The following is a 25,948-nucleotide window of genomic DNA, read 5'->3' as shown; positions in this document are numbered from 1 at the left end:
ATGCCTAAATTTTCGAACCTGATACTATCCAGCAAAACAGAATGGGGGAACATCAGTTAAAAACCAGATGGTGAGAGTAATACAGGGCTTTAAATCGAGGTAATGGAAAGTCAAAGTGGGTTACTATAATATATCCTGCTACTTTTTTCCTTTAATTAAAAGGATAAAAAATTTTAAAAAGTATTAAAAAAGTAAATAATGGAGTGGAGATTGAGATAAAAGAGGGCATAACAACGAAACAGCACAGATCAAAACATAACCATTTAAGCAGAATAGTGTTTCACCACCAGATAATCCTGACCTAAAAGTAGTTACCATATTATCTCTTTCCTTGAAATCCTTGAGTACAACTTCGTATACTGTAGCATTAAGTATATCAAAACAATGTAAAACCATTCAAGAGAATGACAGCATTACAGAGTATTTAGAATCGACTAACAGAAAATGAACAATGGTTTCTGTATAATCTCCTTGTCTTTAAAAGGTTTTTGCTTATACTATCATACATAATAAAATCCAGTAAGATACAACCTATTTGGACCATTGGAAACAGAAGGACAAAAGCTAGATGAGACTTCAAAACAAGATGATACTAAATCAGTATTACCTATTAAGATGTCATTTTCTCCAAAATAGCTGTTCCTATCATCCAATCTTCTCTGCCTCATTTCTGTTGAGCTCTTATTCTGTCAGTAGCTGTCAGTTTGTCTTCTTCACTTTGTTCTCTGCTCCATTCGTTGTGGCCTCCATTATTTCTGGATTCTTTGTATTTTTCTTTTTTTAGAATATCCTGCAATACTCTCTGTAGAGTTGAATTGGTGGTTGCAAATTCCCCCAGTTCCTCTTTATCCTGGAAGCACCTTGTTTTTCCATCAATTTCGAGGGACAGTTGTGCAGGATATCTCAATCTTGGCTGGAGATTATTATCTTTCAAAGCTTGAATTATTTCCCCCCAAGCTCTTCGTGATTTGATGGTTTGTGCAGAGAAATCTGCTGTAATTCTGATGGGTGCTCCCTTGTAAGTGGTCTGCTTCTTGTCTCTGACAGCTTTTAATATTCTGTTCTTGTATTGAATTTCTGGAATTTTTATTATTATATGCCTGGGTGTTGCTCTGTTTGGGTTGTAGGTAGCTGGGGTCCTGTATGCCTCATACATCTGAGTATCTTTACCTTTTGCTAAATTAGGAAAATTCTCCTGGATTATTTCTCTGAGTAGCTTTTGTAGTTCATTTGTTTGTGTCCCTACTTCTTCTTTTATGTTCTTAATCCTTAAGTTATGGCTCCTCTTATCATCTTCTTGTCTTTGTATTATTGCTGTTTGTTTCTTTGTTATTTTTAAGAAGTTTTTCATTTCATTCTCCCATATTACAATTCTGCCCTCCAGTTCAGATAGTCTGTCCTTAGTTTCTTTCAAGCTGTTATGCCAGTCTTCGATAGACTTCTTAGTTTCTTGGTAGTCCCTTTGAACCTGCTTCACGTATTCTATGCTTTCCCTGTTTTCTCCATCAAACACTTCTCCCCTCTTTTTCTGTTCTTCCATTCCACCATCTGTTTTTTCTTGGGTGGTGCTTAGTATTTCTCTAACTATTTTGCATACTTCTAGCTTCAGGTCGTTGATAACTTCATTCCTGAATTGGTCTATGAGGCTCTCTATATGGCGCCTTATGTGTAATGGTGCGGTGTCTGTTATTGCCTGTTTCTCAGAATTGGGGGCCGAGGAGCCTTTCTTGTTGCTGCCTCTTCCCATATTCTCTGTTCCTTATGTATGCAAGCTTATATGAGAGGCCCAGCTTCTCTCCCTGTCAGCCACAGCCTGATCGAATTGCGCCGGTTAGGTGTTTCCACTCACTGCTGCACACCAGGCAGCCTACGCGGGGGCCCGCCCCTCCCGGCCTCCGTCAGGCTCTGGGATCTGGGTTGGGCCAGCCTACGGGGTCCGCCGGCAGCGTCACGCAGGCCAGGCACTTTTCACCAATCCCGCCCGACAGGGGAATGTGTGGCTGGAGTCGCCAGCGCGCCCTGCTCCCGCAGGACTGCCCGGGCCCAGAAAGTCCGCTGGAGTCAAACTGTGGTGGAGTGTCAGTTTCTCTCACTCACCTCGCCACAAGTCAGAACATGCTTCCCTGCCCGTCCTGTTTTCGACTCCGTTCACAGACTCCCGTTCTCAGAGTTTCCGCGCGTCTCTCTCCTTGCCGAGCCGATGTAGAGGCAGCCAGCCACCGCGCGGCGGGAAACCCAAATGGCGTGGGGTCCAGCCTCAGCAGCGAGGCTTTTCTGTTCCTGTTTTAGCACCAGGACTGCATTCCGAGTTGGTTTCTCTCAGCCGAGTTCGTTCCTGAGTCAGCAGAGCATAACTCCACCTGCTTATGTCTCTTTAGTCCGCACCATACCTGGCTTCTGAGCCTAGTTTTCAGAGAGCCTCCGGTAGTTGCTGTTATCTGTCCGCCATGTTCTCCCGGAACGTTATCTTTTTTCTTAGTGGTAATGGTCATTCTAACATGTGTAAGATATCTCACATTTTTTTGTTTTTCTCTGATGGTTAGTGATGTTGAACACCTTTTATATATGTCTCTTTCTATCTTTTCAGAAATTTTTTTTTTCTTTTTTTTGTAGTTTTGGTACTGAACCTTTTGCCTTTGCACTGAACTACATTGCAAACCCTTAAAAAAATTTTTTTTTGTGACAGTGTCTCACTAATTCTCAAAATTGCTCAGTGTGAACTCTGATTTAAAATCCTGCCTTAGTCTTCCAGAGTGCTGGGATTACAGGGTATATTAGTATGTATGGCTTCTTTTGCTTATTTTTAAATTGAGGGATTTTTTTTTTTTTGTTTTATCTTTCTATTGTGTGTCTTAATATCTTTCGGATATAAAACCCCTAAGTATATATATGGTTTGCATATAACTTTCTCTCATTCTGTAAGTTCCTTTTCATTTTGATCTTCTGTTTTCCCTTCTGTGCAGAAGCTTCTTTATTCTGGTGTGATTCTACTTGTCTATTTTTTGCACATATATTTGGTGTCATATTCAAAAAGTCATTACCTTACACTAGTGGTAGCAACCTATGACATGTGTGCCACAGCTGGTGGTTTGTATCATTGAAATCTCATCATCCCTGGCCTAGACCAATGTCAAAAAGCTTTTCCTATTTTCTTGTAGTTTTAGGGTTTTAGACCTGGCATTTGCTTTATTTTTCACTCTTTACTCTTGATGATACATGCAGTTATGTCCTTTAGAGCACTTTTTTTTCCCTCTTTTTTACAATAGCAATTGTAAAATTTGGATTTTGTTACTCCTACAGCTCTTACTACTTTTTACACTAGAGATACAATGTGAAACTTACAAATATGATTTTTATTTATTTCACTTATGAGGATAGTCTCACGTTGTCTCCATGTCCCTATGAAGGCCTCAAGATCATCCTTTTTTATAGCTGAGTAATAGTTCATTATATAAAAAATACCACATCTTTTTTTATCCACTCTGTAGTTGATGGGCATTTTGGTTGTTTTTAAGATTTAACTATTATAAATTGTGTTGTTATGAACATGGGTGCACATAATCATTGTGACACGACCTTTTTAGTTTTCCTGGGAAAATACTCAGGAGGGGAATAGCTGGATTGAGTGGAACTTTTAATCTTAGTTTTCTGAGAAATCTCCGTACTGATTCTATAGTGGCTGCACCAGTGTACACACCCACCAACAGTGGAGCAGTGTTGTGTCCATCCCCACAGCCTCGCCAGCATTTGTTATCAGTTGTTTTCTTGAAGGCAGCTATTCTTTCTGGAGTGAGGTGAAATTTCAGTGCTGTTTTCATTTGCATTTCTCAAATGACACCAGGCATGTTTATCTTGGGTATGCGCACAGCTTTAAGTCTCCATCCAGTGATCTCAGTGGAAGACCTCCAAACGGTATAGTGGAATGAATCTATTATGTCCGGTATGAGCTTGTGTTCTCTAAAATCGAAGAATGAATTTTAGGAAAAATGGAGGTTAAGAGCTGAATATATTTATTTAGAGAAAACTTCTGTCTGAAGAGAGACAGAAGGGGTCCTGAGTGGGTTGCCACATTTCATTAATTATTAAATTGGCAGAAAACCAGGAATTCTGTGTTTTATCACATTTCAATTAGAGAATGTATATCATACTTGCTTTTTGCTTTGTCTTGAGGTGGGGGAGGGCTGGGAGTTGAACCCAGTGCATTTGCCCTGAGACATATCATTAGCCCTTTTTCATTTGATTGATTGATTGATTTGTGTGTGTTTTTTAAAAAGAGCAGAATATATTTATTCTTCCTTTTATGTGTTTGTGTGCGTGTGCCAGGGATCAAACTCATGACTTCATGCTTGCCAGGCACGTGTTTGAGCTATTGTGCTAAACTCCCGGCAAGAATATATTTATTGAGAGAAAGAAAGCTGTCCAGGAGATGGAAGGGAGATTTGTGTTTCTGAGTGAAGGTCTCGCTATATAGTCCAGACTGGTCTTGAACTTGTGGTGTTCCTCCTGCCTTAGCCTAGAATTACATATGTATATCATCATGCCTGGCTAACCAGCTCTTTTTCATCTTTTGAGATATTTCTAAGTCTGTAAATGGCCCAAGCTCTACTTGAACTTGCCATCCTCCAACTTCAGCCTTCCAATATGTTGGGACTGTAGGAGTATGTCACCATACCAGTTTTGTTGCTTTGCCTTGGTTTAGTTTCCTTTAAGGTTTTATTTATTTCTGCTCCCCCTACCCTCTTTTTAAACAAGGTCTCACTATGTAGTTCAGCCTGCCCTGTATGTAGCTAAGGCTGGCCTTGAACTTACAGTGATCCTCCTGCCTGAGTCTCCTTGAGTGCTGGGATTACAGGTGTCTAGCACAACATTGTGTTGGTTAACTTTTTGCTAAGAGAGTCTACTATATATTCCAGTAAAATAAGTATTACAGAAACACGTTTTGGGGCTGGGAGAGAAGGAGAAACAAGAATCAGGATGTGTTATGTATATATGCCAACTCCCAACAACAACTATCGTATAAGTATAAAAATAAAATTTTTAAAAATTTAAAAAATATTTTGAATAATGGTGAGAAGATCTAATTGATTATTTTTCTCTTGTTCTGTCTGTACAAGGTAAATCAAAATTACCTTACCCTCATGGTAGTAAGTATAAGTCAGAGGTCAAACTGAGAAGAGCCAGTATAGAGACCCTGTGTCCAAAAAAACAAAAAACCATTTTGGTTTTTTGTTTCTTTAATCACTTTTCTGTCCATAAAACAAGCTCTGCTTAGATCATGAGAACACTTATTTTATAAATGTGTTGCAGGATTCTAGAATTGAAAATAAAGTTAGTTAAGACTGTTAAACTTAAAAATCTTTTTAAAATAACGTGTATATGAGAACTATATCTGAACTTTTTGTCCTAATTGTAATTTATGTGTAATTGCCTCCACTTTAATTTAGTGGTTTTTTTGGGGGGGGTGAGGAGTAATCTGGAATCAAACTCAAGACCTCATGCTTGTAGGCAGATGCTGTACCACTGAACTGCATCCCAGGTCCCCTTAATTTAGTATTTAACTGACTTTTTTAGTAATGACATGTATAAGTCACATTTGAATTCTGGAAGCTGTGTTTATTGTGGGTCTCTTTTTGATAAGGAAATGAAGCTTGTGGTTTTTTGGTTAAGATAAATGTGCTTAAGTCTAATTTTATTTTCAGTATGTTTTGACTTTATGGAATTTGGTAATTTTTTTTTACTAGCGTATAAAATAATAGTGTATTAGCAAATTTCTCAACTTTTCAAACTAACTTTCATATCAAGTAAGTTTATTTATGCAGAGTAATTACTTTTTAACTTTTTCTGTGCTTTTATTTTTTAGTTGAAGCATTGTAGTCGATACATACATGACTTATTTCCTTCACTTATCAAGAATTTGGACCCTGTACCACTTAGACATCTCCTTAATCTGGTCTCAGCTCTTGAGCCAAGTGTTCATACTGAACAGGTAATCATATGTTCAGAATATAAAATATTTTTTAATGTAATCATTTTATGATTCATATTTTTTTGCTGCTCTTTAGTGGTGTACTTGAGTTGAATGCAAAGGATATTGAATATATTCAAGTGTTATCAAAGTCTAATTTTAATTTTTTTCTTTTTCAGACATTGTACTTGGCATCTATGTTAATTAAAGCATTATGGAATAATGCACTAGCAGCTAAGGCTCAGCTATCTAAACAGAGTTCTTTTGCATCTTTATTAAACACTAATATTCCCATTGGTAATAAGAAAGGTTAGTAAAGTATATTGAATGTTGAAGTGAGTTGTCTGAAGTTTATGAATGACATTTGAAGTGTTTTCTGCTAATATAGGTTGAGCATCCCTAATCAGTAAGTTCAAAATTCAGAATGCTCCCAAATGGAAAAGTGATTGAATGTCAGCATGCCACAAGTGGAAAATTCCACACTTTACCCTATGTGATGGGTTAAACAAAGGTACACTAAAAAAACGAAAAAGGTAAAATAACCTTTAAGCCACGTATAAGCCTGAAGATTGAAGTGCTGTATAAGGTGCCTATGAAATGCAAAAATGTTTTATGTTTAGATTTGGGTACCTACTGTCTCCAGAATACATAAGTATATGAACATATTCTAAAATCTGGAAATAACCAAAATCTAAATAAACACTTTATATTCCAAGCGTTTCAGGTAAGGGATGCTCAGTCTTGTACTCACAACTCAGGTTTTTTTTTTGTCGTTGTTGTTGTTGTTGTTTTCTCCTTTTCTCTTACAGGATTTTTGACATGGGGTTACTCTCTGTAGTCCAGGCTGGCCTTGAGGTCATGATACTCCTGTGTCAGCCTCTTGAAGTCTGGAATTATAATCATATGCCAGCACATTGGGCTTTTTTTTTTTAAAGACAGAGTTTCACTAAGTTGCCCAAAATCGGCCTTGAACAAGCAGATTTTTCTGCCTCAGCTCTCTTTAAGTGCTGAGATTGTAAGCATGCATCATTATGCCCCAGAATTTAGTCTCCTTTTTATAAGACAAGTTTGCAATTTGAGGTAGACTGTACATGAAGTGGTAATAAATTGTGGTTGATTCCTATTTAAAAAAAAAAAATTGTGGTTGATTCCTGGTGTTGGTTGACCCTCTTAAGTTAAGGATAGTAATAAGTTTTCAGGAATTAAATGAGTTTTCTAATCTTCCATTTTTGTTTTGAAAAATAAAAATCATTTTAGAAGTAATGTCAATGGCAAAAGATAATAGAAGTGTTTTGTTTTGTTTTGTTTTTTGTCTTTTTTGAAATAGGGTTTCACTATGCAGTTCAGGCTGGCTTTGAACTCACTTTGTAGCCCAGGCTGGCCTTGAACTCACAGCAATTCTCCTGCCTTAGTTTCCCGAGTGCTGGGATTACAGGTGTGTGCCACCAGATTCAGCCTGGAGTTATCTTTTTGTTTTTTATTTCAAAGATTTTCTGCCATGTCAGATGCTTTGTGTGTGTCTTTCTCTTACATAGCCTCCAAGAACTTTATGAAACTTTATATACTCTCCAGGTGTGGGTGACGCATGCTTGTAATTCCAGTTCTTAGGAGGCTGAGACATGAGGATTGCTGTGAGTTGGAGTTCGACCTTAGCTACATAGTGAGTTCAAGGCTATCCTGTATTACAAAATGAGATCCTGTCTCAAAAAATAAGAACTGAAACTTCACATAGTCAAACCTAATATTTGTCTTTTGATGTTTTATACACTGCTAGGCTTTTCTGTGCAAGCACTCATAACAATTTGAGGTTTCCCTATCTGTATCCTTTTATAAACAACTGACATGCTGTCCCAAAAAGTTCAGTCACTTAGAATGTTTCCCCCATTTTTTCCTTTTCCTTCAGAGGAAGAAGAGCTCAGAAGGGCAGCTCCATCACCTTGTAAGTGGAGTCTTAGAAATGCATGACAGTACAACTTACAGTTTTGTTTTGGTGATCTTCTACAGTACTGATTTTATGTAATACACTTTCAGAAGAAGGTGTAAACCTTAAACTAGTTCTCATCCTTTTTTATTTCTTGACAGTGCTTGGAATTGAATCCAAGTCTTCTCGCATGCTAGGCAAGCACTTTACCACTGAACTCACCCCATCCGTCATTTTACATATTTTGCTTAAAACCATCAGTATCTTGACTTTTAATTGAAGTCATGTATAACCTCTTTAGAAGTAATTAGCAAATGTTAATACAGAGATTGTAATTTTGGCTACTTGGCATAAAGCTTTTTTAATAGCTGAAGGAATCAAAGAATGATGTACTTCAGTTAGATCTAAGTTAATGCAAATTAAAAGTAAAAATGAAATTCTATTTTTTTATAGGGTCACCCGCAGCAAGTCCTCAAAGCAGTGATAATAGTGATACACATCAGAGTGGTGGCAGTGACATTGAAATGGATGAGCAACTTATTAATAGAACCAAACATGTGCAACAGCGGCTTTCAGACACAGAGGTATGGAAATAATTTCTACTCCTTTGAGAGGGGTTTTTATATTCCTACTATCTTTAATTTAAACCTGTTTGTTTGGAAATACAGGAATCCATGCAAGGAAGTTCTGATGAAACTGCCAACAGTGGTGAAGATGGAAGCAGTGGTCCTGGTAGTAGTAGTGGGCATAGTGATGGATCCAGCAATGAGGTCAACTCTAGTCATGCAAGCCAGTCAGCTGGAAGCCCTGGAAGTGAGGTGCAGTCAGAAGACATTGCAGATATTGAAGCACTTAAAGAAGAAGAAGATGATGATGATCATGGTCATAATCTTCCCAAAAGCAGTTGTGGTGCAGATCTTCGGAATAGAAAGTTAGAAAGTCAAGCAGGCATTTGCTTAGGGGATTCCCAAGGCCCATCTGAAAGAAATGGAACAAGTAATGGAACTGGAAAGGACCTAGTTTTTAACACTGAGTCATTACCTTCAGTAGATAATCGAATACGAATACTGGATGCCTGTTCGCACTCTGAAGACCCGGAACATGGTATTTCAGGGGAAATGAATGCTGCTCATATAACACAAGGTTCTCAGGAGTCTTGTATGACACGAACTGGGGACTTTCTTGGGGAAACTATAGGGAATGAATTATTTAATTGTCGGCAGTTTATTGGTCCACAGCATCACCATCACCACCATCACCACCATCACCACCATGATGGGTAAGTCAGCTTACAAGTATTCAGTTTGTATTTCCTTTAAGAGGAATATTGTGACTAGTATTTACTCAGTTGTAATTTATTCTGGATGAGTACTGTGTATTAGCAATATAGTGCAGGATATAAATGAAAGTCACACATAGGGATAGTAATTAATTTTTGGGGGGGGAGCTATTGGTGATCGAACTTATGACCATGTGCTTGCCAGGTGGGTGTTGTGCCACTGAGCTGTATCCCTGGCTACATAGGTAGTTGTTTTGTTTTGTTTATTTATTTGGTACTAAAGATTGAACTCCAACCTCACGCTTATTAGGCGAGTGCTTGAGCCACTGAGCTAAGTCCCCAACCCATATATAGGCAGTTTTTTATATTGGGCACGCCACTTTTTATTTATTTATTTTTTATCGGTACTGGGGATTGAACTCATGACCGCCTGCTTGCAAGGCAGGTGCTTATGCCGCTGAGTTAAATCCCCAACCCCCGGCATACCACTTTTTTTAAAAGTGCTTATTTCAATACTTTTTTATATTGGGCAAAATGAAACAGTATTTTATTTAAGCTAGTAATACATAAAATATTTCCAAATGAGTCAGTATAAAAGTTATTTTGCATTTCTTTTCTTATCAGGTGTTTAGTACTCTATTTTAAATTTAACACTTTTTTATCAACTCAAAATATTTAGACTTATAATGACAACAGTAAAAGCTGTAACATTTTATTTAACACTTATTTTAGCACAGTTACATTATTATTTGCAATCTTCACTTAAACACATGAGAAAGATATAGCTGTTCCTTTTTTAGATGAGAAAATTAAAAGAAAAATTAAGAATAATTTTGTTAAATACCATGGATATAATTCACATGTAACCACAAAACTTTATAGTGAAACTTACTAGATGCATAAGATTTTCCTTTTCATCATCACAGTGTAGTAGAGATTTTCTTTTTTTCTTACTCATTTTTTTTTTCTTTTGTTTGGTACCAGGTGTGAACTTACAACCTTGTACTTGCCAGACAGGGACTTAGGTCACTGAGCTAAATCCCCAGCCCTAGTAGAGGTTTTCTACAAGCAGTATTAAATCTGTTCGTAGGGCAGTTTTTACAAAAAAAGTGTTGAAGACATAAATTTATACCCCTTGCATATGTTTGGTAATACAGTGAGTCTCTAAATCAGCTCTAAAGTTTTCCTTTTTCGTGTTTTTTTCTCCTTTTGTCTTTACATTCTTTGGGAAATATATAGAAGAATATATTTTGAAATGAGTGCTTGGCATACTTCTGTTGTACATGCTAGCTTAGGAAATTTTTTGAGGACAGTACATTAAAATATATTTATATTTGAGTGATGGATTGGGTTTCTATTAAAAAACTCCTAGCTGGAAGTGGTGGTACATGCCTGTTGTGGCAGGACTGTGGGAGGCTAAAGCAGGAAGATTGCCACAAATTTGAGGCAGTGTGAACTACACAGTTAGTTCAAGGCCAACCTAAACTACCTGTCGAGACCCTGTCTCCAAAAGAACAAAAAAGTCTTCCAATTATTACTATACTTTTGTGCTGTGTGTTTTGTGCAAGATAGGCTTTGTACTTGCCAAACTCTGCTGTTGAGCTGCACCTCTATTCTCTCCCAGTTAATTTTTTTTTTATCTATAGGAGACAAAACAATACCAGTTTTTTAAAACGTTTATTTATTTATTTTTTAAAGCTCTGGTGAGATAGTGTTCCATAGGACATTACGTCTTTTAAAAACTGAGTGCATGAACGTAAATCACATTCTATAACTTTAAGTATTTACAGATGCCTAGAATATTTACAAATGTTATTTGTTAGGTATAAAAGTGTGTGCAAATATATCATATATATATTCTCCCCCCCCCCCGCTCCTTTTAAGACACTATGTAGTTCAGGCTGGCCTTAAACTTACTTTGTAGTTCAGGCTGGTTTCACACTTGCAGCAGTCCTCCTGCCTCAGCATCCCAAGTACTTGGATTACAGGTGTGCACCACCACACCTGCCTGGTAGTAAAGTTTTGTTAAAAATTTTCCAGCATATATTTCACAGTCAAAGCAATCTCCAGTTAATATTAACTGTGACTAGATTGATCCCTTAAATTTAAATAGTCTTCTGATAGTTTTTGCATTTGATTTTTTTTTTTTTTTAATGTTACTGAGTATTGAACCCAGGGCCTTGTGTGTGCTAGACATTCTTACCACTGAACTACAGCCCCACCTTTTGATTTTTGTAGTTGTATAAATGAATGTAAATAATTTTTTTTTCCAAGTTGGGCATAGTGGTACATGCCTATAATCCCAGTACTGGGTAGACTGTGAGTTCAAGGCCAGCCGCAGCTACTTAGTGAGACTCTGTCTCAAAAAAAAAAAAAAAAAATTTTTTTTTTTCCATATTATGGCTTTGAATTTATAAAATAATGTATAACACTGAGAATTTCTCATTTGACCTACAATTGTTCCCCATGAACATGTTCTACACATATATGTATAAATATATAATAAAATAGACAAGATATGTTTATTATAAAGTTATTCATCCATTCTAACATTTGTGTTTTTGTAATGCTATCCTGTGCTGTTCCAACCTTCAAGTGAGGTGTGGTGGTGCATACTTGTTATTTCAGCACTTTGATAGACTGAGCGCAGTGGGATTGCAAGTTCAAGTTTCTTCTAGGCAACTCACTGAGACCCTATTTTAAACTAAAACATTAAAAAAGTAATTTTTTTAAAGGTTTGGGGATATAACTCAATGCAGAGTACTACTAAATTTCAGTACTACTAAAAAATTTTTTTTTCCGCCCAAGAACCATACATAGAAATATAGAAATAGAGCTTTGTTGTGATTGTGTCGTAATTTTTGCCCAGTATTTTGTGTTTTGTCTTTTTTTAGTAATTCTTAAAGTATGTTTAAATTTGTAATTAGTAATTTTGTACTTCTCTTGTTGCAGGCATATGGTAGATGATATGCTAAGTGCAGACGATGTTAGTTGCAGTAGCTCACAAGTGAGTGCAAAATCAGAGAAAAATATGGCTGATTTTGATGGTGAGGAGTCTGGATGTGAGGAGGAACTAGTACAGATTAATTCACATGCGGAACTGACATCTCATCTCCAACAGCACCTTCCCAATTTAGCATCTATTTATCATGAACATCTTAGTCAAGGTAAGATTCCAAAGTAAAATTTATTATCTTCTTCAAAACAAGAATAATTTATATTACACATCTGAAACATATCAGCAGTTAATATAAGTGTCTTTATCAAAACAATTTTTATATATGCTAGTTTTCGTTCTAAGGAAATGAAATCATTCTAAATATTCCATCATAAATATAAGTAAGATCTGCATTTTTTTTTTTTTTTTAAGACTGCATTTCTATCAGTGGGAAAGGCAATGCATACTAATAATACAGAGAAATTACAGATTTTTAGTTTAGGAAATACATGGCTGTGTTGAGTTGTTAGTATTTTAGGACCTAGAAGTAATACTAGATCACAAAAGATGAAATATTACAGGATCCTATTTTATAAGCAACATTTAAAGTAACTAATTCTATAGAAATAAAATAGGTTAGTGGTTGCTATGAGGTCGGGAAATGTGAATAAAATGATAATTTTAGTACCAAAGAGGCTAAGACAAAAGATTTGCAAGTTTGAGTGTCACTTGTGTAATTTAAAGAGACCTGCCTCAAAATAAAAAATAAATTAGCTGGAGATATGGCTTAGTGGTAGAGAACCCCTGGCTTTGCGCCCTGAGCTACCTCGTTACATTCTAAAATTAATATATATTTCTTAATTTTTATTTGCACGTTTGCAGTACATGATTATGTGTTTCAATAGAAGTTGGTATATCATACCAATTGAATTTTGCTGCCATAAAATTCATGTTGAGCCACCCCCCAAAAACAAATTATAAACTAGAAAAATATTTTGAAATTGTGTGTTTGGCAAGGGGCTCACATCCCACATATATAGAAACTTTTATACTCATTAAAACAACCTAAACAGTGGTGAAGAATTTTACCTAAGATGATAATAAGAATAGGCACATTAAAAGCTACTCAAAATCAGTATTTTATTGGGGAATGTATATTGTAGTCACAGTGCTATTCTGCTAAATGTCACAGTGGGGGAGATTAACAAGTGACCATACAAACATTTTGAGGAGGGTGTAGGTAAACAGGAAGGGATACTTTCATATGTAGGAATATAAGAAGGCACAACACCATTGATAAAGCAATTTGCCAATTTCTTTTTCTTTCATTTTCATGTTTTTCCTTCATTTTTTGATAGTACTGAGGATTGATTTTTTTGTATTTTTGATACTGGCAATCAAACTCAAGACCTTACACTTGCCAGGCAGGTGCTATGCCACTAAGCTATCTCCCTGGCCCAGTGCTGAGGATGGAACTTAGGGCTTTGTCACTGAGCTATATCCAGAGCCCTTTTTTAATTTATCATTTTGAGACAGTCTCACTAAGTCACTGTCTTGTTCAGTTTTCTTGTTGCTGAGACAGAATGCCTGGCATCTGCAAATTAAAAGGAGAGGTTTAATTTGGTTCATAGTTTATAGAGGTTTCAGTTTATAGTTCGCTAGCTTCAGCAGAGGGGAATACATTCACTTCCCCAAAGGCCCATTTATGAACATATGAGGTGGATGTGTGCAGGGGTTGGGGGTGGGTATTTCTAGATATAAACCCTAGCAGTCACTGTTTTCCAGGAAGAGCTCAAACTTGTGATTTCCCCTGCCTCAATCTCCCAGAGTGCTGAGAAAACAAGTATGTACTACCATGCCCTAATTGGTTTTGGGAATTAAAATTTATGTGTATCTGTCAATCAAGATACAAATAGTTCCTACTTACTGACTTTGGAAAAGGAAAGCATGGACCTATCCAAAAATTTGTTAAACAGATGTTATGGCAGTATTATTTATAACATCCCAAACTAGGCCTTTTCCAAATGTCCTTTACTTGGTGAATATAGCAGTAAAATGTATTTTTGTATAATAGTATATTGTAATGCACTACTGATAATGTATGTGTTGTAGTCAGGGTTTTCAAGGGAGACAGTTCAATACAGGACACATAATTTAGGAAATCATTTTATAGTATTCATCCAAAGAGTAAAACAGAAAGTGCAGAAAATTGTCGACACACTAAGATCCCAAAGAGTTTACTGAGGGCCTGAATCCCATGGCAGTATCCTACTTGAGTCCTGCTGAAGACCTGGAGCCCATAAGAATGTTACCCACAACAGTGACTCATGCAAGTTTGTTTTCTGGATCTGCACTTGGGAAGGCCTAAAGGGCAGCACTTGGAAGCTAAAAAGCCTATGCCAGTGGGATGAAGGATCTGTGCTAGTAGGCTGATAGTTCTGCACTGGAACCAGGAAGTGACACTCAAAACAGTGAGCAGTGCTCCCCCAAAAAGTACCATAGCCATGCTCAGCAACAGCAACGAGATCCTGTGTTCCTCTGACAATGAGAACAGCCAAGTTGATACTGAAAAAGAAGCTTGACAAGCTCCTCCAGGAAAACCAACACCAACAACAGAACCCACAACAACCAAGAGAACCAACACCATTTCTTCTTTCCAGTTCTCCTTTTTAAGTTGGCAACAGTCCTTGGTTTAGTAATCCATACTTGGCGTCATGCTGATTCAGTTCAGCTGAGTTTTAAGTTGACCACCAATTGTCAGTCCACCACATTATGCTGCCATGGTTGTACCTTAAAGATGTGCTTTAAAAAAAAAACACTTGAGTGCAGAAGCCGGACATACTGTATAATTCCTTTCACGTGAAATTTCTAAAAAAGACTAATTTATTGAAATGATAAAACAGGTCAAGTTTGGGGACTGCAGTCGAGGTTAATTAGGAACAGAGACTATTTTAAGATAGTAAAAATGTTCTAAAACTGGATTAAGGTGGTAGTCACAATTCTCAATTTAATGAAATCCTTTTATATGTATAATTCTCTTTTTTTGTTTTTTCATTTTTTGGTACTGGGAAATCAAATGACTTGCAAAACAGGCATTTATGCCGCTGAGCTAAATCCCTGGCTAGATGTATAATCCTAAAAGTAAATTTTATGGTAAAGTTGTTGTTTAAAAAAAAACAGTAAGTTTCACCTGGTGTGGTAGTGCTTGCCTGTCATATCAGCACTTGGGAGACTGAAGCAGAATTGCCACAGATTTGAGGACAGTCTGGATTACATAATGAATTCAAGACCAGCCTGAACTACACAGCAAGACCCTGTCTTAGAAAACCAAAAATAATAATATTAAGCTAGCTTTGGTGTCACATGCCTTTTAATCTTATGGCTTTGCAAGACTGGAGTAGGAGGACTGCAAATTTGAGCCTAGCTAGATGACTAGCTAGCTAATGATTTAATGATACCCTGTCTCGAGATTAAAAAATAAAAAGGAATAGGGACGTTGCTCAGTTCATTGGCCCCTCTGTTCAATCACTAATACAGCAAAAAAAAAAAAAAATTTTTTTTTTTTTACTCAGTGGAATAAGTTATTATTTAGCCTACTTCTTGGCAAGTATTAATTGTTATAGTAGAAATGTTTAATTTGACTGTTGTGGGCAAATCATCCAGTACAAATAAATTTTTTCCTGGTGCTATGAATTTTCAGACTATAAAAATGATCAACTTGAGGAATGTGCATTAGTTAAAGAATTACTTCATATAAATTGCTTCCTTGAATTTCAAATATTTAAATATTTATGTCGGTGCTCACTTGGGCAGTGCATATACTAAATATTTATGTCCAGTTTTCTTGTTATGTGAAAAACAGTCAATAGTAGAGACTATGGAAACAATTATTACTTTTTTAATTTAGTTTTTTGGTATATTTTAGGTATAAAAAATGATTATGTTCATCATAGGGAATTTGTACTTGTACATGATAATATCTTGGTAATTTTTTCCTGTTCTCTCTCCTGTTCAACCCATGTTCTCCTTATTTACAATAGCTTTGTTTTGATGAAAGTTGTTTCTTTAGCCTTAACGCTAAACAATACTATTTATTTCCGTTAATAAAATAATTGCATTAATGTTGTTTTTGTTTTATGATCTAAGAAGAGCTTTACTCTTATACTTTTCTTCAGATTTGTTAGCTTGATGAGTGCTTTTGATCTCTTTTTGCATTCACTTGCATTCTTTTATAGTGTGATCTGCTTTGCTCCCGCAGGACCTGCAGTTCATAAACATCAATTCAACAGTAATGCTGTGACAGACATTAATTTGGATAATGTTTGCAAGAAAGGAAATACATTATTGTGGGATATAGTCCAAGATGATAATGCTGTAAGTTACTTAAGGTAAAATAATAAAAATTATAGCAAAATGAAATCAAAATAAATAGTAACTTTATGTATATACTTTTTTTAGGTTAATCTTTCTGAAGGATTAATAAATGAAGCAGAAAAACTTCTCTGTTCCTTGGTATGTTGGTTTACTGATAGACAGATTCGAATGAGATTCATTGAAGGTTGCCTTGAAAATTTAGGAAACAACAGGTAAAAAGGAATTTAAGCATTTTTTTACAAAGTAGTCAAAAGTTCTTTTATTGCCCTCTTACTAGTTGTAGTGTTTTCATTGATTTTAATGTACCCTTTTCAAACTATTATTTATTTTTTTAGTTATTGTGATTTTTTTATTTTTACTTTTTTTTTTTTTTTTTTTTTTAGTTTTAAAGGCTTCTTTTTACTGTATTTTATCACTTACTGGTTTCTACAGCACTTTGGTTTTGTTTTGTCTTTTAAGTTAGCGTTTGTCTAAGATGTCCAGGTTGGCCTTCAACTTGTAGCAATTCATCTTGCCTGACCTTCACATTTGCTGGAGTTGCCGATGTGCACCACTATACCCATCTTTCTTAAGCATTTTTCTGAGCCCTTGGTTAGATCCTCTGTATCAGTAACAGAGGACTAATAACATGATATTCAAGCCAGATATGGTGGCTCCTGCCTGTAAACACAACATTTGGGAGGATGAGGCAGGAGGATTGTTGTGAGTTCCAAGACCAATTTGGGGTGTAAAGGGAGCTCAGTGACAGCCTGAGCTGTATAGTAAGACCCTGTCTCAAACAGAAAAAAAACCAAACCAATAAAAAAAAACAAACTAACATGATATTCTTTGTTAAACTACCAACTTGATTAATGACTGTTTGGATATATGCCCTGTCTTTTTTTTTTTTTTTTTTTTTTTTTTTTTTTGGTGGTGGTTCAGTTCTGTTCCTCTTGCTAATAGAGCACCAATATTTTTGGACTGTATATCTTATTTATACAGTACTATAATTTTTGCTGATTGTACTGTATAATACTGTAGTTTTATGTTCTGTTGTACATTGCAGTATTTCATGTAGCAGTTAATGCAAGTAAAAACAAAGTCATCAAGTTGGGAATATTCTTTGACCATTTCTTCTGAATATTTTGTTGTTGTTTTTTGTTTTTTTGTTTTTGATACTGGGAATCAAACTCCGAACCTCATGCTAACCAGGCAGGTGCTTGTACTGCTGAACTATATCCCCAGTCCCTCTTCTGAATATTATAATATATACATATATACAGTTCCTTATTGATCAGTTCATTTAACAAGTTAGTGCAGGGTCATAACTCTGTTTTGTTTTTTTTTGTTTGTTTGTTTTTTTTGTCTTCTCCATTTTTATCGGTACCAAGGATCGAACTCACAACCACCTGCTTGCAAGGCAGGTGCTTATGCCGCTGAGCTAAATTCCCAGCCCCTGGGGCCCTAACTCTTTAATTAAACAAGAAATATCTGTACTTTCTTTCTGATTATGGTAGCAAAGTGATGATTGATTTGCTTTCAGTTTGTACCTAAATGTTCTTTAACTGTCTTGTTTTATATAAAGAAACTCAACTAAAAGAAATTAAATGTAAACTAAAGCACTTTATACATATGTTGAATATGTTGCTGTTTTTCCATGTGAAAGGTTTTTTGTCTTAATTTCTATAGTGTATAAAAGCATTAGATTAGTAGCTTTTTGATTATGTACAGCTAATGTAAAGCCCTCATAGGTCGATAAGTAGTTTCAAAAGCAAGAGAAAATATACATAAACTATACATCTGAGAAGAGGGTTATATCCAGAAAATATAACGAACTCAAGAGTTTGAATAGCACAAAAACAAATAATCTAGTTTTTAAAAATTGTTTAAAAAATAGCTGATGCTTCTGAAAAAAATTCTCATTACTCATAAGGGAAATGCAAACCAAAAATTACAATGAGGTGTTATCTTAATTGAATAAGAAAGGTTGTGATCAGAAAGACTAAAGATAATGAGTGTTGGCAAAGATGTGGAGAAAAGAGAACCTTTGTGTGCTGTTTCTGAGAATGTAAATTTAGTATAGCTATTATGGAAAACAGTATGGAGTTTCCTCAGAAATTTTTAAAATGTAGCAGCCATATTATGCAGCAGTCTCACTACCAGGTATATACCTAGGGGAGATGAAATTGATGTGTTGAAGAGACTTATGCATGTATAGTGTAGTACTCTCATGTTTCGTGTAGTACTATTTATAATAGCTAGGAAGTGGAAGCAACCTAAATAAAAGATCAGTTTTAGGCTGATCTTTGTTGCCTAAAACTGTCCTGTGTGACAACATGAATGAAACTAGAGATCATTGTGTTAAATAAGGCAAAGAAAGACCAGTCATCTGTATCGTCTCTCTCTCATGTGGACTCTAAAAGCTGACCTAATAGAAATTGAGAAATGAGTAGTAGGTACTAGGGATTATGGAGAGAGTAGTGGAAAGGAAATAGTGGGAAACATGCATCAGTAGGTACTATGTTAGAGTTAGTTAAGGGCAAGAAATTTTGGTGTGCGGTGGCACAGTAGACTATAATGAACTGTATATTTCAAAAACTAGAAGAAAGTATTGAAAACTTTTACCATAAAGACATGAATAAAGCACTTTGTGTACGTGCATGTGTACACACACACACACATCCCATTGAACCTAGGGCCTTTGCACTGAGCTGCATCCTTGTGCTTCTCCCTTCCCTTTATTATTTTGAGAGAGGTTCTTGCTAAGGTGACCAGAGAAAACTCAAGCTTGGATCTCCCTGTCTGCACTCTTGAGTGGTGGGACTACAGGTTTGTGGCACTATGCCCTGCATACAATATATATATATATATATAATTTTTTTTTTTTTTTTTTGTCTTTTTCCTTTTTATTGGTACCGGGGATCGAACTCACAACTGCCTACTTGCAAGACAGGTGCTTATGCCGCTGAGCTAAGTCCCCAGCCCCTTGCATACAATATATTGAAGATCATATGTACAGTTTTTAACTATCAGTGAGAAAACTGATTTTACTTTTAAAAAATAGATCATTTTCTGTAATTTGATTGTTGTCACACATATCGTTCTCAAGATTTAAATGATTACAGTTTTGATTCTTTAGTGCTATTTCGATTAGTACAATTTTAACTTTCACTCAATTTAGACTGCTTTTTATAATTTTCCTTTTTCTGATGAATAAAATTGTGTGTATGGTATAGCAGCTCATATCTACCTATGCTTGCTGTCATTTTGTTGAATACCTAAATGCTTTATGATATTCTTTTGTAATTGAATTTTAAAATATTTTGTTAATACATGTTTGCAGTACATAATGAATGCATTCATTGTGGGGAGGTGGCAGTTGCGCATGACACGTGTTCCTCTTAATTCTTTTTCTTCTCTTCTTTCCCCTTTCTGTAGTAGTGTTTTTCAAATATGCAGTATTTTATTGTCTACTTTTGAATCTTCAATTGCAGTAGAAAAATTGCTGGTTCATGTAGTTAAAAGAAATCACAAGTAGTTTTTTAAGTGATTATTTGGCATTCTTTTAAAAATGCTCTTAATGACTAAGTTTTATGTCATCTTTTTGTTGCACTTAATTATACAATGTTAAATTTTGACACACACCTTAATCTTAGCACTCAGGAGGCTGAGGCAGGAGGATTTCTATTAAGTTGGTACCATAAAACATTGAAGAATGTTGACAGCAGCACTTTTCAAATAACTTCTGTACAACTGTTTGAATGCCAATTAGGGAGTGTTCATAGAATGAAATACTATATAGCAATAGTAGTGTGTGAGTATACCACATGGAGCTGAGTGGAAGAATTTCGTAAGAATAATATTAGGTGAAAGAAGCTAGATACAAAGTAAAACATCTATATTCTAGTTAGTTTAAAAACAGGTAAACTATTGTACTTTGGGTTCATGAATGGAAGGGGACGTGGTGGAGGCTTCTGGACAGTGATATTGTACAGATGTAATTACCTTAAATTTTGAACAGTGCACTTAGAATGTGTGTATTTTTCATATATTCTACTTTAGTAAACTAACCCTAAGTGAAAGATGAACGTGAAGCCATTAAGAATTCTATTTTTACCTGGGCATGGTCATGCATGCCTGTAATCCCAGCACTCAGAAGCTAGAGGATCTGGAATTTGAGGCCAGTCTCGCTACATATTAAGATCCTGACTTGGCCCCGCTGTTCGCCAAGTTCTATTTTCAATTGGACATGGTGGTGTACTTTTAAAATTCTATCTACTCAGGAGGCTGAAGCTGGAAGATTGTGAATTGGAGCCTAGTGTGAGTGATTTAGTGAGAGACTATGTAAACAATAAAGGGCTGGGAGTATAGTTCAGTGGTAGAGCTTTTAGCTGAACTCAGGGTTCAAGACTCAGGGTTCAGTCCTTGTACCTCATAACAAACAAAACAAAATCTTTTCAAAGATTGCATAGCAATATGGGGAAATTCTTACAGTCTTGTTTGGGTTCTTTTTTTTGCATACTGGTACTCAAACTCAGAACCTCATACTCGCTGGGCAGACATCTGTTAAAAAAATTTAAATTTCAAGAAATATATTACCCAAATGTGGCTATTTCTGCAATATTTGAGAGCTATTTTTCTTTATATCTGTTTCCAGTCTTTTTGTTTTAAATGAACATCTTTTTTAAGGGAGTTTAGTAAACATAATTAAAATTTTGTATATGAAATGAAAAAGTTAATCCAAAGCATGGATCCCAAAGCAATGTCTGTAGATATTTCTGGTTGTTACCCCTAATCAAGCTAGTGATGTTCTTTTAGGCCAGGGGTACTGTCATACATCCTGTGATGCAGAGAGGACAGTTCTCCCCAACAAATTTCCAGTGCAAAGTGTTATAAGTGCTCAGATTGAGAGATTTCGCTATCATCATAAACTCCTTTTTTCCAAACTTAGCCATGAGTTTACTATCACAGTAATAGAGGAATGCTACATAAGGAAGTTGAAATTAATATGAAAGTTTATGCTTGTAACAAACAAGTGGGCCATCCCAACTTCAATTTGTTTACCACAATTCTGACATTTGACCAAAAAAAGTTAGGGGAGTTTGTGTTGTGTAAATGTATTTCAAGATTTTTTTGTGTGTGTTTTTGAGATGGTCTTGCTGTTCTGTATAGTTCAAGGTGGCCTTGAACTCGCAGCAGTCCTCTTGCCTGAGCTGCTTGCGTGTTACTTGTCTTGTATATTTAAATTTTCTTTGCAGTTTTTTGCCTGTAATGACTCATATACCTGTCACTGTATTTTTCTTCTGTGTGTGTGTGTTACTAAGAACAACCTGAGTACCTTATACATATCAGTCAGACATTGTGTTATATCTTATTTTTCTCTTTTCATACTTCATTTACCAAATGAATTTACCAAAACATAGGGTTTTTTTAATCATATACTCATGCTGAAAGGTTGTGGCTGTAGAATTTATTCTGGGCAGTTTAGCAACTTGGCAAGATCCTGCCTCTGCAAAGCATGAAAAATAGAATAGAAAGGGATGGACATGTAGTTGAGAGCAAAGACCCTGGGTCCAGTTCTCAGTAAGGCAAAACAAAACAAAACCCAATGAAACATAGACTTGCAACTTTTAAAAAAAATTTTTAAAAAGAGAATAAAACCAAATAGAATAAAGCCAATCAAATCAAAACAGTGAAAATGATACAGCACTTCAAAACAGGATAATAGGAAATCAGCAATGGTGACCCTAATGCCTTTTGTTATCTTCAAAATTACTGTCCCTACTCTCAGACATAATAAAACAATAAAACCAACCAAAACAAAACATTGAATAAAACAAACACTAAGGGGACCAAAACAAAATAGTGAAAACATTATGGGATTTCAAAAACAAGACAGAAGAAAATCCCCCATAGTTGCTATATTGCATATTGTTATCCTCTAAGTAAGTGCTCGGACTACTGGCTTTAGGCCTGCAAAGTCAATGAATCAATATGAGCATTAAGTTCTTTTTGTACCTCGGTTGCTATCAACCCAGTATGTTTTCCTCTGAACCAGCCAGTTGCTGGGATGGTGGTGGTGGTGCTTGGCTTTTCTTGTGTCCCGTCCCATGCACTGGCTGGCTCACAGGAAGGGTAGATTGGCTTCTTGTTTTTCCTCTTGGCCCATGGACACTTAACTACTCATGAAGTGTGGAGATCTGAAAAAGAAAATCGTGGTCTCCCATAAATCATGCATAATTGCATCATTTATTCAGAACCACTTTAAACTTTTATATAATTTCTTTCTGTAATATGATACTTATCCTTTGCATATTTAGCCTTAGATTGTTTTTTGAGGCACACAGTCACATTTCAGCAGTAGAGAAAGCTTTAAACTTATGCACATAAATGCATAGAAGACTGGCTTTTAGAATGTTGCCAAAATTTGAAAGTATGATAAATTGAAAACAGGTGGCAGATCCCATAATGAAAAGTTTTAAAAACAGTTTGTTACCAAGGATGAATAAGGTAGGACTGCTGTCCAGTGAGTAGGATGGAAATATGCATTGGGTTATAATCATTTGCTTTGTTATTCTGTGTTTAATAAAAGTCAGGTCCATATCATGTGCCTAGGTACCCCCTGAAATCTCTGGTCTCCCAAGAATTGAGTTGAGACTCTTCTGGGAATCTTATTAATTATACTACTAGTTTTTGCCTATCCTTGAGCCATTTCTAGGTATGTTAAATCATGTGTTCAAATTTCTTGCCTATATGTAGAAAACATTTCTTGAGTTAAAAATCACTGCATGTGTCACAGACCTTGTTTGCTTAAGTTCATATTACTAAGAAATAGATAGTAATATAATTATTTTCTCTCCCTAGAGATTATTATATACAGTGTTTTGTCAACTTTTCTTGTTGTTTTTGAGACATGGTTTCACCATGTATTTCAAACTGGCCTTGAACTCACAGTGATATCACCTCCTGTCTCATCCTCCCAAGTGCTGGGATTACAGGAATATGCCACTGTCAACTTTTTGTAATTTATGATGTCACCTATTTGTATTGATTAATGTTTTGTAGAGTATACTTCTTAGATGAGTCCAGAACTAGATAAAATCTTCCGTACATGACTTCCACTGTGAAAGCCACTAGTGGAATATTCTAAGACAAACAAAAAAACCTATATTAACAACAACCTATATTAGAGGGTTGGAGATGTAGGTTGGAAGAGGCCTTATCTAATGTGTGTGAGGCTCTAGATTTGATCCCCAGAACCACAGAAAAAACAAAAACAGCAGCATTAGTATTTTTATAGGAACACTATACTGTTGCCTAATGATAAAGCTTTTGGTTTAAAAAAAGTTCTTATATTTGAGCACATAGATAGGGCAGTTTAGGATAATAACTGTTTATCTTGATTGTATAATTAGTGTCTTGCTTTTCTGGACTATTGACATTGTCTAGGATTATGTGATGTGATATTTGGCAATGTTCTGAGATGTAAACGTAGGACAGTTTGATACATTCTCAGACCTTTCAATTTTTTATTTTCATTTTCATTTTCATTTTTTTGTTTTGGACAGAGTTTCATTAAGTTGCCCAGGCTGAGCTAAAACTTACCGTCCTCCTGTCTGAGACTCCCAGAATACTGGGACTACAGACATGTGCTATCATGCTCACCTCTGAGAAGGGATTGGATCCAGACTTTTACAAAATGAAGGTCAAGCTTCTTTCTGCTTTCAGTTACCTATTGAGCATCTGCAGGACAAAGTGAAGAGTCACTGTTTTGTTGTTGTTTGCTAAAAGTATTTTTATGTCTTTGACTCAGAAGAAAACACAAGCATGTTTTTAATGAGTAAAGCCATAAGCACTCAGGAATGAGTTTGTCCTTTGCCCCTATGGTGGTTTTTGAATGTATCAAGGAGTTTGACTTCTAAAAGAAAGAAAAAGAAGGAAGAAATTCAGTGCCTTGTTAGAATTTGTCTTATTTCTGTTAACACTCATACAATCAAACACTGACCTACTTCTGGGACCTGAAAGTCAGTATATTTCTCACACTTGCTATTTTGAGAGAATTAGGTGCACACAGATTTTCTTGATGTTTTAGAGTGATTTCTTTTTCCTTTCTGTTCCTTCACACATGACATATGTGGTGTACTTCTTATTAATATAGTTCTTAAGACAGTGATTCTCTACACAAATGCCAATCATATGTGATAAATAAAGTGTTAAAAGTCTTTTCATGGGAAGAAATACATTTAAATGTTGTTCATTTACATCTGTGTCCAGGTATTTACTCTGTTTCATTTTGAAAGGCTTGGATTGAAATTCTAAAATTTGGATTTTTAAAAAACGTTTTTCGAGATAGGCTTTTGCTATATAGCTCAGCCTTGAAGTATGTATGTAACCCAAATTATCCTTGAACTTGTAATCCTTTTTTGCCTCAGCCTCTTGAATGCTGGTATTCCAAGCGTATGTGACCACATCAGCAAAAAACTAATTATTTTGGCCTAACATGTATAAAGTGAATTTGTTTGTTAGAGAAAAAAACTGTAACGAATATACTTATATTTTTAAGATGTTTGTATATGTAAAATTTATTATATCCTTTAAGATTTTAAATAACTGAATTTCTGTAAAAAAATAAATGTAGTAAATGACTCTTTTATTCTGTGAATGTCTATTTTTGCTGTTTCAGATCAGTAGTAATTTCACTTCGTCTTCTCCCAAAACTATTTGGCACTTTTCAGCAGTTTGGGAGCAGTTATGATACACATTGGATTACAATGTAAGTAGAAAAGACATAACTTATTTTTGTGGTATTTGAACCCAGGGAATGCTGATACCTCGCTAAGTTGTATGTTAATCTCTAATTGGGATCTTCCTTACTTCAGCCTCCAAAGTAGTTGGGATTATAAATAATGGGTCATGATAACGAGCTAAGACATACAAGATTTTAGGAGAATTTTTCTGCTGCTCACCTACCATTTGAGGGGCTCTGGCTTTGATCTCCAGTACTGCTAAGTAAATAAATGAATAGGCACATTCCAAAAATAATAGTTATCATTTATGGTTTTCAATGGCTGAGTTTTTTTTATTGTATATCAAGAAGGATTGAGTTTTGCATTTCCAAGGTTTATCTGCCATTAGTCCTATTAAGATTATGTCCCTCTCAATAAAGAAAACTTTTTCTTTTCCTTGTAATGAGAGAATCGTGTTATAGAAATTAATGCTTTAATTTTAGGGAAAAGATTTTTAGTGTATGTGACCACACCAGAGAACTCTTGAATAAGACCCACAGAGTCTTAGATTCTTTTAATTTTTTCCATTATTAGAAGTCATTTCTAGATTTAATATCCCTTTAGGGATAATCTTTACACTATCCTGTTGCTTCTTTATATTTATAGAGAATTTGTGATTAATATTAAAAGAATTTCTTTGAAAGGTAATATTGTAAAGCTGGGTGTGGTGGCACATTTGCCTGTTCTCTCAGTGCTTGGGAGGCTG

At 35.5% G+C, this 25,948-nt stretch overlaps 1 protein-coding gene across 9 annotated transcripts in view; it reads left to right on the top strand.

The window, feature by feature from the left end:
- Usp34 (ubiquitin specific peptidase 34) overlaps positions 1-25,948 on the top strand; it is a 246,358-nt gene that overhangs the window by 68,976 nt on the left and 151,434 nt on the right. For 7 of the 9 annotated variants that reach the window (XM_063229475.1, XM_063229480.1, XM_063229479.1 and 4 more), the window contains 9 exons: positions 5,861-5,986; positions 6,145-6,274; positions 7,869-7,904; positions 8,340-8,470; positions 8,555-9,165; positions 12,118-12,332; positions 16,362-16,477; positions 16,562-16,689; positions 25,140-25,229. In XM_063229475.1, the coding sequence (XP_063085545.1) occupies positions 5,861-5,986; positions 6,145-6,274; positions 7,869-7,904; positions 8,340-8,470; positions 8,555-9,165; positions 12,118-12,332; positions 16,362-16,477; positions 16,562-16,689; positions 25,140-25,229 (1,583 nt within the window). Of the gene's footprint in view, positions 1-5,860; positions 5,987-6,144; positions 6,275-7,602; positions 7,626-7,868; positions 7,905-8,339; positions 8,471-8,554; positions 9,166-12,117; positions 12,333-16,361; positions 16,478-16,561; positions 16,690-25,139; positions 25,230-25,948 lie in introns of those variants that run through there. The other 2 variants (XM_063229478.1, XM_063229482.1) reach the window with 2 other exon arrangements.

The sequence above is a fragment of the Cavia porcellus genome, unplaced genomic scaffold (genome assembly GCF_034190915.1).
Source record: "Cavia porcellus strain 051 isolate PalLab524CR breed Dunkin Hartley unplaced genomic scaffold, mCavPor4.1 scaffold_18, whole genome shotgun sequence".
Lineage (NCBI taxonomy): Eukaryota > Metazoa > Chordata > Mammalia > Rodentia > Caviidae > Cavia > Cavia porcellus.
This window is presented reverse-complemented; position numbering and strand designations above follow the sequence as displayed.